This window comes from Solanum lycopersicum, chromosome 3 (genome assembly GCF_036512215.1).
Source record: "Solanum lycopersicum chromosome 3, SLM_r2.1".
Classification (NCBI taxonomy): domain Eukaryota; kingdom Viridiplantae; phylum Streptophyta; class Magnoliopsida; order Solanales; family Solanaceae; genus Solanum; species Solanum lycopersicum.
In genome coordinates this window covers 4,413,198-4,424,768 of record NC_090802.1, presented here as the reverse complement: position 1 = coordinate 4,424,768, position 11,571 = coordinate 4,413,198, and the positions used below count along the sequence as shown (strand labels likewise).

The window sequence follows — 11,571 nt, the reverse complement described above, 5'->3', positions numbered from 1 at the left end:
CATGAAATTAAAAAATATGTAGTGTCTTCAAAATTCTCCTTAATCAACGTCATTTGTGATTTTCTAGAGATAATGTGCCTATTATGAAAAAAAATATAAAACTATTCTTAGAATCTAATACTAAAAATCAATGAAAACCTTTAATGACAATAATCTAAGATTTTGTGACCACTTATGTCGCAGCTAAAGGTCCAATTTTCTTCAAATAACAATAAAGATATTTATTATTTTAAAATATAACAAAAGATATAAATAATTTATTTGACATCATTCGGATATCCATTTTCCTTTTTTATTAATTCCTCTGTCAAATTGTAACTTTTGTATTGATTAGTTACTCAGAATTATCAGCTATACATAATTTTAGTTACTCATATATAATATTAATATGAATAACAGAAATATTGACAAACAACCTGTGTAAACAATTAAATTAAGAATAATGTAAGAAAGAAGAAAATTATCGATATATTTAAAATTAAAATCAAATTTTAGTTCACATTTTAACTTATAACTTTTTCACTTATAAATCAAAATCGAAAAGTCAAATATATATCTGACTCTTAATTATTTCTACCTATGTATTACATGCATACTTTTTCAAGTTATTTGACACTTGACCCAAATTTTGGTATTAATTTTTTTTTCAACTTAATTATTAGGGTCCCTAATTTTAAAAATGGTATAAGCCCTATTTAATTTCACTTATACGAATGGGTCAGAAATTGAAGTGTTCACATCTCAACCTACTAAATATACATTTAATTGTTTTCTCTGACAAATCATTTATATGCTCGGAATAAATTTTGATCTTTCACAAAATATGTATTATATCATAAATTATCATACAATAATTAAGATAAAATAAAAAAGGATACAATAATTAAGACATAATTTATTTGAAAAATTCATGCATACAATATCTTGTTACTACTTTAATCTATCCATTATCATCGTACAATTACCTTCAACATCGACTAAGCACCTTCACCAGCAATCTCTACCACCATCAACCAATGGCGGAGTCACGCACAATAAATTTTTTTTTAAAAAAAATTTTTAAAATTGGTGATGAATCATAAAACGAAAAAAAAAAAATTGAAAGGAGATTATAAGATACAAAATAAAACTCACACCAATAAGATCAAAGTTTAGATATTCAACTAATTGAGCTCATCTATCAACATTCATCGCACAAATCACAAATGCCCCCGTCAATCATTACGACAGCAATCACCACTATTGTCAATCACTATCACCGTTACCGTTACGCGGGCGAGTCCAATTGAACAAGTACGTGCGCGTCCCAACAAGGACATAATGAAAGGCAGGAAAAAAACCTTATCTTTTAACACAAAAAAAAAAGTGAACTTTTTATCCAAATTTTGAGAAACAGAGTAACCAAAAGACTGTAATCATATATCCATGGCGGTTTTGAGCTGCCAAACATACTTTATCAATTCTAAAAAAATTATAAAGACAAAGCCGTTCATCTGTTGCTCATCATCTCAAAACAACAATGTGAAGGTAATCATAAATGGAGCTGCTAAGGAAATTGGCAGAGCTGCCGTTATTGCTGTCACTAAAGCTAGAGGAATGGAATTGGCTGGAGCTGTTGATTCTAATTTTGTTGGACAAGATATTGGGCAGGTCACTATTCACTTGTAACAAAAAATTTGTCTCCACTATTCAATTGAAACAAAAAATTTGTGTTATTAATTTCAGGTTTGTGACATGGAAGAGCCTCTAGAAATACCAATAATTAACGACCTTACCATGGTCTTGGGTTCAATATCCCAGGTAAACCTTTTATTGCTTCGCGGGTATGGTATGACTTGAACTTACAATCTCAGAGTTAGGAGGTGAAGGGTCCGAGCATGTCAAAAATTATGTTATTGAATATTTGAATTGACCTTTGTGAAATTCAATTATTGTAGTTAAAAGCAACGGGAGTAGTCATTGATTTCACTGACCCTTCTACAGTTTACGACAATGTCAAACAGGTCCAATCTTTTCTTACTAGTAATATTACTTGTTTAACAAAATCGAAAATTGAGAAGGCGAAATTTATGATTTTCATAGGCAACAGCATTTGGGATGAATAGTGTTGTTTACGTTCCCAGAATTAAGCAGGAAACTGTCATGGCTTTATCTATGTTATGCGACAAGGCCAGCACGGTGAGGGTGCAGGGTGAGATTTACAAATTTACACAACAATTTCACCAATTAAGGTCAAGGGCACGTTTATATATTATGCCATTCTACTTAATTTTGGCATTGATGTCAGGGTTGTTTGGTTGCACCAACTCTTTCAATTGGATCCATACTTCTTCAACAAGCAGCAATTTCAGCTTCTTTTCACTACAACAATGTTGAAATTGTTGAGTCTAGAGCTAATCCACTGGTAAGTACAGCCCTGTGGCTGTTGACTTATTTTTATGCATATGCACTAAAATGGACTTCTTTAAATATTTATGAAAATTGTAGTTTCGCCACTTAATGGAAGAAGATATTTTCCGCACAACACATATAACTAATCGAGGGGAATTCTATTAATTTCAACACTAGAAGGGTCCCATGGCCAAGACCTAACACCATCTAATATGATAGTAATGCCATAAAATTCTTCTTTTCGAATAAAATATTAATGAATGCATGGGTCCATAACCTAGCTGGATACAGCCAATTAGGTAACCAACCTTTGTGTAGAATTTATTGTCATCTTAATCAAACAGCAAATGCTAACAGTGACCCGCTCGTCCTTTATACACCTTTACACTCCGAATCTTCTTCTTTATTCTTTTTCAATCGGTTGTGGGGCTGTTCAAAATCGAATCGAAACCGATAAGTCGAACCAATAAAAAAATTATTAATTTATAGTATTGGTTTAGTGGTATTGATGACGTTTTTGATTTTTTTTGTTATCGGCTTATCGGTTCTTAACGGTTTGAAGTTTTTTCTTAACGAATTAACCGATAAACCGATAGTTAATTAAATAATAATATTTATATCATTTTATATATAAAGTCCTCGACTTAGAGTTTAATTTTCTGCTTTTATTTTTTATTGTCTCAGACACTTGGTTATTCAACAATGTAAAAGTGTTTACTTTTGTCCAAGATGTAACTCGTGAACTTAAGTACATGATTTATTTGATTTGTCACCTTGTTTCTAAGTGATTTCAATGTTTTTTCTTTTGTGTCAAATCTTAATGGTTGAACCGATAACGATGAAAAATCGATAAACCAATAATCGATAAGTCAATATCTTAATGGATCTATAACGGTTTAGCATCTCTACAAACTGATATTCAATAAGACAGCCCGATAAACTTTAAAACCAAACCGAACCGACCGATACGCAACCCTAGTTGGTATTATTCATAAACAATAACTTTCCGTAGTAGTCTTTGTCAATTTGTGATGGAGTTTGTATTTCACCTGTGAAATTTGAACAATTACAAGGTCTAAAAGTGACCAGTTGGTGTTATTCCTACTTCACCACATCTTTGGAAGAGCCTAAACGACATGAGCAGGATCAATAGTGTTCTCACTTACTCTCCAATATGACTTGGACCCTCAACGTGCAGGTTGAGAGTACTTGAGCAGATGTCAATTGTCTCTCGTCTTTCTGATTCTCTAGATCAGTTTTTAAGCTAATTTTCCTAATACAAAGAAAGCGACTGGAGATTCAACTGATGCATTCCAGAGTTAACTGTCAATACTATTAATATTCTCGTACATCATGATCTGAACATTTCATGCATTTCAATCATATTAGTAGTTAGTATAAGAAGAAGAAACCTATCGTTCATTAAATGCTACTTATTGAATTACCAAAATCAGTGGTCAAGAGTAATGAAATTATTGCTGGCTGCAGGATTTTCCAAGCCAGGATGCAGTTCAAATTGCTAACAACCTTTCCAATTTGGGTCAGCTGTATAATAGAGATGACATTTCTAGTGATATTCCGGTAAGATGCAACAATTCTTACAGACACGGTGCTTGCTACATGCAATTCATAGTTTTCAAGCTTGTAGTTGAACATAAAGAAGAACTATGAACTGGTAAATCCTTCAAAATAAGCCAAATCAAATAACATGAGAACATTTATAACATAAGAACGTTTATAACCCAGCAGAACTTTGGAGTAATTGGGTCCATGGACTAGGCAATTTCTTGACTTCAGGAACGTTCTGATATTTGGCTGCTTTTATCTTCTGTTCTTCAAGGCAAGGGGTCAAGTTCTTGGGGAAGACGGAGTGCGTGTTCACAGCTTGGTTCTACCAGGGCTCCCATCTAGTACATCAGTTTACTTCTCGAGGCCAGGAGAGGTATGTTGCTGAACCATACTCTCGGTTCACTATGGTAGACAGTGGCCATAGATTGTTGTAAATCTTATTGAAAATACCTTATTCACAAACACTCCTAGGGAATTCTCCATAGCTTGAGATGTGTCCATAGACGTTATCCGATATTTCTCCCGGTATAGGTGTGTCCCCGGAGATTCAACAAGCTCTTCTAGTATCAAACTAGGAGCCAAAATCTAATAAAGATTTAATAGAGAAGAAAACGCAGCAATAGAATCAGAATCAGGATTATACTTTTGCCCATTTCATGAAAGTGAATGCAAAGAATCCTATGTAGGCAACAAAAGGGCTCTAACGTTCTGAAACAACATCCAAAGATTAAAGAAAAAGAAAAGTTAGAGCCCTTTTGTCTCTTTTGTTGCCTATATAAGATTCTTTGGGTTTGCAAAGTGTAATCCTTCCTGATTATGGTTATGTTGTTGGGTTTTTCTTCTCTATTAAATCTTTATTAGATTCTGGCTCCTAGTTTGATATTAGAAGAGCTTGTTGAATCCTGGGGATGCACCTATAGTAGGTCAAATATCCTTAAGGACGGTGTCTGTCGACACACCTCAAGCTAAGGAGAATTCCTACAAGTGTTCGTGAAGAAGGTACAGAGATTTACAACATAGATCCCCCTTGTATTTATGAGAATCTCATTTGTAACTGTTGTTGATCAGGTTTACACACTAAAGCATGATATCACAGATGTGCAATGTCTCATGCCAGGCTTGATTCTGGCCATTAGAAAAGTTGTTCGCCTCAAGGTACCATCAATTAACCATTTCTTAACATATTTCAGCATCGATTTCACAGACTACACAACTCTCTTTGTTTTCCCTGGGCAGAACCTGGTCTATGGCTTGGAGAAGTTTTTATAAGAACAGATACTAAGAGGCTAATGGGACCATAGGCAACACTGAGATATCTTGTAAAGAGTACATGAATGGAGAGATACGAAAGACAGATGCAGCCAAGAGAGAAATTCCCAATATACTGCTGTCAAAAGAATGTTACAAAAATGTTGGATCACAATGAGCAACTTATTAAAGAGCTGATAAAATCTGAGTATTTTTTTGTCCATGTCGCCTAAAGCCGGAATATAGAAATTGTACTCTCTAAAAGATGTCAAACTTAAACTGAATAATATCCCACCACCCCCACACCCCACCTTTTTTTCGAAATTCATACTTCCAATCTAAATTTGAGACAGCTCTTCATTCTTATTGCAATTCTTCTTTCCTCCCCTGCCTCACACCTGGTTGACAGGTAGTAATTAGTAAACAGCATTTGTTTTACTTAAATTTCACCGAGGGAAGCTCAAGTTGCATTTTGGTATCAAATCCATCTCCGTGCTCTAAACATAGAATTCAGCCAATGGAGCCCTAAATCGTTGTTGTTATTTTAATTTTTTTACCTTTTCCTCTTAAGATTCTTGCTCCTTGCATACTCAAAGATTCATCATTAGTTGTATATTCTTACACATCAAAGAACCAAATTCCAGCCATGGCATTTCGAAGACTAGTTGTAGTTCTAGTCGCACAACCGAAAGAACTCCCTCAAATACAGATTTCAACAGAGTACATGGAAATTTCAAATTTTGCCTATAAAGAAACAAAGCAAATTGTCACAGGATGCTGTACACTTTAAATTGACATTTCACATGATCAAGATAAATAGCGAAAGACTAGAAAAATAAGAGACTATTCAATCCAAGCTTATATACGAACCAATGACTAACCTTAAAGCTAATAATTAAGACAGTTAGCTTCAACTGTTTAAAGAAAAAAAAATATATATATATATATCACTAGACCTAAAGAACAGAGGAATATTTTTATATCTGAACTTCATAGAATGGATATCAATTTCTCCTATTGCACAAACCATCCTTATGATGGATCATTTGCAATATACTGACATGCTCAAACAGAACCAAGTATAGTAATTTGCAGAAAATAAATAGAGAAAGGACAAGTAGAGTGAATAAAAGCAATAAAGAAAATATAATCAGATGGGGATGTCCTAGAGACTAAAGGAAGCCATACCCTAGGTCATTAATTTGCTAAGCACCATTAAGAAATGTTCTGCTAGCTCCCATTAAAATCTGTGATATGTAATTAAAACTCTAATATTAACCTCTTTTGGTAATTAAAGCACGTAATGTTCTCCAACCATATGCTATCCAGATTTGCTGTTCTAAGAAAATCTTTAATGTTGAGATGTACATATGGAGTACTATTTTTTGGGGACAAGCTAAGGTAAATAATTTACACAGCAAGACAGAAGAAATTTAATGGTTCGTGATAGTTTATGGTTTCGTTCAAGATTTTTGGAGCTATTACTCAATATTGCTTGAACTTACAGATGGTCAAAGGCAAATAACTGAGTCACCTACATGAATGCAATTATACCAACACTTATGCACTGGGTCTCATTGGAACTCCATAGTGAAGCACTTATTAGAAAGAGTGTTGCCACCTACATAACATGTCAAACAGAAGTTATTGTCACCTACATTACTCCCAGTTTGATCTACCACAGCATCATGACCCACCATTATCAATAAAAAAACACTCTTTTTTCTATTAGGATATCTAGTATCCTTATGCATGAAGATAACCAATTTGGTCTTTAGGCTAGACTCTCTTATAGATTTCTACCCACATTCTAAATAGGGTCCTCTTATCTCTTTGATGTTTTTTTACACCTATCTAGATTTAGCAACCTTCGGGTTGAAGCAGACAGTAAATGTAGTTTAAGTCTTTAAGAAATGATTCTTTGTCCCAGAAACAGTTTTATCCCTACAATATTTTAAACATTATTCAAATCAGAACCAAACTAAGGTACAGTGCAAGCTCCGCTTAGAGAATTCAGATGTGAAAGATCATAATCTTATGCAGCATCTTGATATCAAAAATCAGGAGGACCAATTGTCCTTGCAGGGCGTAACACTTTCACAAAATTGTGTTAATGTCCTTGCGTGGAATTTGTGGGCATGATTAGGTTCAGTATTGACCATTTTTCTTGAAACTTATGGGGGCCGGTGATGTTTATTACAGGGGAAGTTCAGGTGCCATGCATTTCTTGACCATATTATTGCATCCCTACTCAATATGATGCTACATTCCCTATCGAGCTAGGAGAATGTAGCCTGATTTATGGAGAGAAATGAAAAAATGAATAAGCTTATATTCAGGCGGGTTGAACCAAAAGAGGATCTACTTCATACAAAAAATTTGTGTCTATAGCCTTCTGGAGGGGAAAGACTTCAATTAATTTACAAATACCACAGCGTCTTGAATGAGACATGTAATATCGTAAGTTCTGGATACCAGCTGCTAATCTTGCTATGATCAGAAACTAAGCTTTCACTTATTCTCTTTCCACAGTGGACGAGAGAGGAAAGGGTGAACTAACACATAAAGCTTAAATTAAAAAGACTAGCTATTAGATTTCAACAGCAGAAAACTGAAATATTAAATACATTCAGAATAAAATGTCATGGATAATATCCATCGCAAGCTTATTAAGTACCATCTACCAAAATATAACTCGTCTTCACTATCTTTTTCAAAAAAGCGTGTCAAGCATGCAATGAACGCCATGGGTGAAACTTTTTCCAAAAGTAAACATTGAATACTTCCCTGATTTAAGTATATGGTAAAGAAATAAGACATCTAGCAGCAAAAAGGTTAACTTAAATATTTGCCTAGGGCAGCAAGTAGAACCAAGAGATGTCAACATAAAACGGAAATTCAACTAGTACACACCGTAGCATATCTGCAACCAAGTTTGCACCTAATCGCAGCTTTGAAGCTTTATGGATGTCATTAAATTAGCTCAACGAGCAAATTTTGAACAATTTTTTATATATATATGTAAGTAACTTTCAGCAGCATTTGTTTATAGCATACTTTGAAGAAATATTACAGGCTCTATAGATCTGCATGGACACACTTACCTCCAAACTTCTTTGCAACAGCTCCAACCCATGATCTATCTTTATTGTTGTATGCGTAACTATTGCTGGAAGCCACAAGCACAAAACCATTATTCTTCCACTCCTGGCTGGAAGCTGAGGTTTCAGATTGTATTAGAGGTTGCACGAGGAGAGAACGGGTTCCTTTTGGAAGCATTTGCCACACTTCAGAGTCTAGATTATCACAAAAATGTGGAGAACCACATACCGTAACTTAGTTATAATAAACAGTGTAGTTTTCACCTTCATCCAAACTAGACAATGCGTAATTTACTATTTAATGGACATCTACTTTATAGAAACGCCATTAATAAATGAATACCTGAGACCTGTGGAAAATAAAGTGTCTCCTTCAAATCATGAAGACCACTTTGCTGGATCTGTTTCTCAAACCAGTCACATAAGTGAGCTTTCAATACATCTTTCGGTGTTCTCCAGTAGCCACGAGCACAAATTGTATCTTGAAGTGAGAAAAGCTACAAAATCAACGTTACCTTCACAGTTGTAATTTTTGAAACTTAAGAATTGTATCTGTACTATCTTCTTGAAAGATCTTCTGACTACTCCAAGTTGATACAATCTTGTCTATGGATATTATGGATACATACCACTGATATGCTGCTTGTGTTGCGCAACAAAACATAGGTTCCCCATGCCAAATCCTCCTTCAGAATATCTGATATGTTCTCTGAAATGACAAAGGCTTGCTCAGCATCTTCAGGAAGATTTCTTTCTTCTACTAGAACTGAACCCTGAATCCAATTTATTCATTAACATATCTTAAAGATTTATTTTTCAATAGCATATCTTCCAGTTTAAGAAGGATGCTATAGATCTCATCTCTTAAATATCTACATAAAATATGAATACAACCGGTTAAAGGAAATTAACCGTCGAAATGAATATCATATAAGCATGTTGCGAACCTCTTTGGTGCTAAAGATAGAACAACGAATGCAACATGAGTGACCAGATGTAGTTTCAAACTTAAGTGAATATCATTTAAGCATATCTTCTTCTTTTTTCCTAAAACTTGGTTGATGCTTGGTCCATTCATTTGCTGACAAAAGCTAAACTGCTTTAACTGAACCGATAATAACGGCATTTAAGGGGCCGGGCATTAAAAGCATTAAAGAAACCAATTGCTTGTAATGTCAATACTAACAAACCATAAAAATCTCTGTTGGGTGGAATCACATCTTGGACTACAAGATTGTTGTCCTATGTAGGCAGAGTCCATTTGATTAACAATGTATTATATAAACATTCTGGTCCCAAATTTTTGTTCAGCCAAAGAGAATAATTCAATTAACTGAGCCACCAGTAGAAGATTCTTATGGACAAGGAACAGATATATCTGAAAGAGCTTTGTTAGCTTGGAGAAGGTTTGCTATCCAAAATCATCTGGAGGGCTACATATCCTTGATATTTTCACATGAAATGGAGCTGCAGGCAAATTACTATGGAACCTATGCAAGAAGAAAGATACTCTACGGGGTACAGTGTGTACATGTATACTACGGAATAGGTAGCATAATATGGGAGGCTGTACCTAGACAAACAACTTGAATGGTACAAAAGGTTTTCAAGGCAAAGAATATGACGAAGATGCTTGAGTCATGGCGTCCGAAATACATTCCATAAATTGAATGTATCAAAAGATAAGGGGGATATTTCAAATGGTTACATGGAGGAGGCTGGTATGTAATAACCATGGATTCCCTAAGTGGATCTTCATCCCGACTTTAGCAGCATGTGGTAATCATAGCACTAGACACAGATTGGCTCCAATGGGGTATAACAAAAAACTAGGTTTAGATGTGGTAATCATAGCTGGAATTTGGATGAATTAGGTTCAGCAGAATCACATGTGAAAGGGAAGAATGAATCTGCTGATATCTGCCGAATGTCCTTTGCTAGCTGCATTTATTACATATGCAGCTGAGCTAAGATTGGAGAAGCTAAAATTTCTAACCTTAGAATAGTAGCTTGGATACATAGTTGCAGACACATGCAACTTCAGTTACTTGTTTGTTTCGGCACATATTTCCACTTGTTAATAAAATATATCCTGATTTTTAATTTGATAATTTTATAAACTGATCAGGCTCAAGTAAATTGCTTGATTTGTTTTAGCAGCCAATGATGTACAGAACAAAATGGTGCATTTATCTCAACAGAAAATACGTAGACAGAGAAATTACCTTAAGAAACTTCCCAAGGTAAGGAACTATAACAGAGAACAAAGCCAGAAGAAGACCTAAAACTTCCGTTCTCTGTAGAAAACAGTATACACTGGATTAAGATTACATTTGCGGAGAACAAATAACAAAAGAGTTGAATACAATCATTGACTCACTAGCTGCGCTGCGGTGATGGCTGATGGGTCTGAACCGAGAAAGTGATTCAATACCAAAAGAAAACCAAATGCATAGCCAATGTATCTCGGCAAATAAGATTCGTCCAATCCAGGTATTCCTTTGAAAGAATAGCCAACACAGGCACAAATTTTAGAGACTAGACAATACATGCGTATATACTGATTGAAATCTAGAGACAAATACCGAGAGTGAAACGAAGCACGGAAAGGTTAAGCTGTTGCTGTTGAGCATTGGTGCTTTCCTTAGAATTCTCAAGACGACTATAGACTATCAATGATGATGACTTTCTGGTTTTCCGGCACCGGAATTCCGACGGCCATATGGATTTGCCGTATCTTTTCACGGGAAACAATGACGGCGTTAATGAATTCAACAACAGACAGGTAGAGCTCATTTTCGGTAGCTTCCGTCTCCCTCCGGCAAACGGATAATGTCAGTGAAAACCTCGCCGTCGGCTAAGCGTCGCCGGGATGTTGTTGTACCACGCTCCAGTAACGAGCGTGTTCTATTGAATTCTCAAAAGAAAATTAAAAAAAATTGGGAGTTTTCTTTTTTTATTTTTTTCTTTTTTTCCTTCTCTTTTTTACTGGATAAAATAAAAAGAATGTACGGAGTGAGGACGCATCCAATTATGGAGAAATTTTATTTTGCATGTCACACAAACAACTATACTACCCAAAGTTATGTGAGTGGTTTTGATGGTTACTGTTAGACCCGTAAATTACTTGATCTAACTACGTGCAGATATGTCAAGGACTTGGGCATTGATCTTAACATGAATGGGGGCAAAATAGTGCAACACAGGTTCAAGGTGTTTGGGTGTTGGCAAAGTAACTTGAACATACAAGACTTACGTGCGA

General features: G+C 35.0%; 2 protein-coding genes across 5 annotated transcripts; one reads left to right on the top strand and one right to left on the bottom strand.

Annotated features, from left to right (window-relative positions):
- Window positions 1–1,321: 1,321 nt before the first annotated feature.
- On the top strand, window positions 1,322–5,574 carry LOC101265206 (dihydrodipicolinate reductase-like protein CRR1, chloroplastic). 3 transcript variants are annotated; one of them, XR_003246297.2, is made up of 9 exons: window positions 1,322–1,650; window positions 1,726–1,800; window positions 1,938–2,003; window positions 2,083–2,178; window positions 2,288–2,404; window positions 3,880–4,066; window positions 4,141–4,333; window positions 5,029–5,115; window positions 5,197–5,431. XR_003246297.2 is itself a non-coding variant. In XM_004234309.5 (9 exons), the coding sequence occupies exons 1-9, from the start codon at window positions 1,426–1,428 to the stop codon at window positions 5,227–5,229; spliced, it is 894 nt and encodes a 297-aa protein (XP_004234357.1). In that variant the 5' UTR covers window positions 1,325–1,425; the 3' UTR covers window positions 5,230–5,574. The 3 variants fall into 3 exon arrangements, 2 of the variants coding, with proteins under 2 accessions (XP_004234357.1, XP_010317575.1); XM_004234309.5 differs by having other exon boundaries at window positions 1,325–1,650; window positions 3,880–3,972; window positions 4,232–4,333; window positions 5,197–5,574; XM_010319273.4 differs by having other exon boundaries at window positions 1,325–1,650; window positions 3,880–3,972; window positions 4,232–4,333; window positions 5,029–5,574.
- Window positions 5,317–11,371, bottom strand: LOC101265513 (protein COFACTOR ASSEMBLY OF COMPLEX C SUBUNIT B CCB2, chloroplastic). Of its 2 annotated transcripts, XM_004234310.5 has the most exons (7): window positions 10,895–11,364; window positions 10,690–10,808; window positions 10,535–10,606; window positions 8,939–9,082; window positions 8,653–8,806; window positions 8,313–8,504; window positions 5,317–5,952 (listed from the first exon to the last, which is right to left on the bottom strand). In XM_004234310.5, exons 1-7 carry the CDS (start codon window positions 11,103–11,105, stop codon window positions 5,942–5,944), a joined length of 903 nt encoding a protein of 300 aa, XP_004234358.1. In that variant the 5' UTR covers window positions 11,106–11,364; the 3' UTR covers window positions 5,317–5,941. The 2 variants fall into 2 exon arrangements, with proteins under 2 accessions (XP_004234358.1, XP_010317574.1); XM_010319272.4 differs by lacking the exon at window positions 5,317–5,952 and having other exon boundaries at window positions 8,204–8,504; window positions 10,895–11,371.
- Window positions 11,372–11,571: the final 200 nt, after the last annotated feature.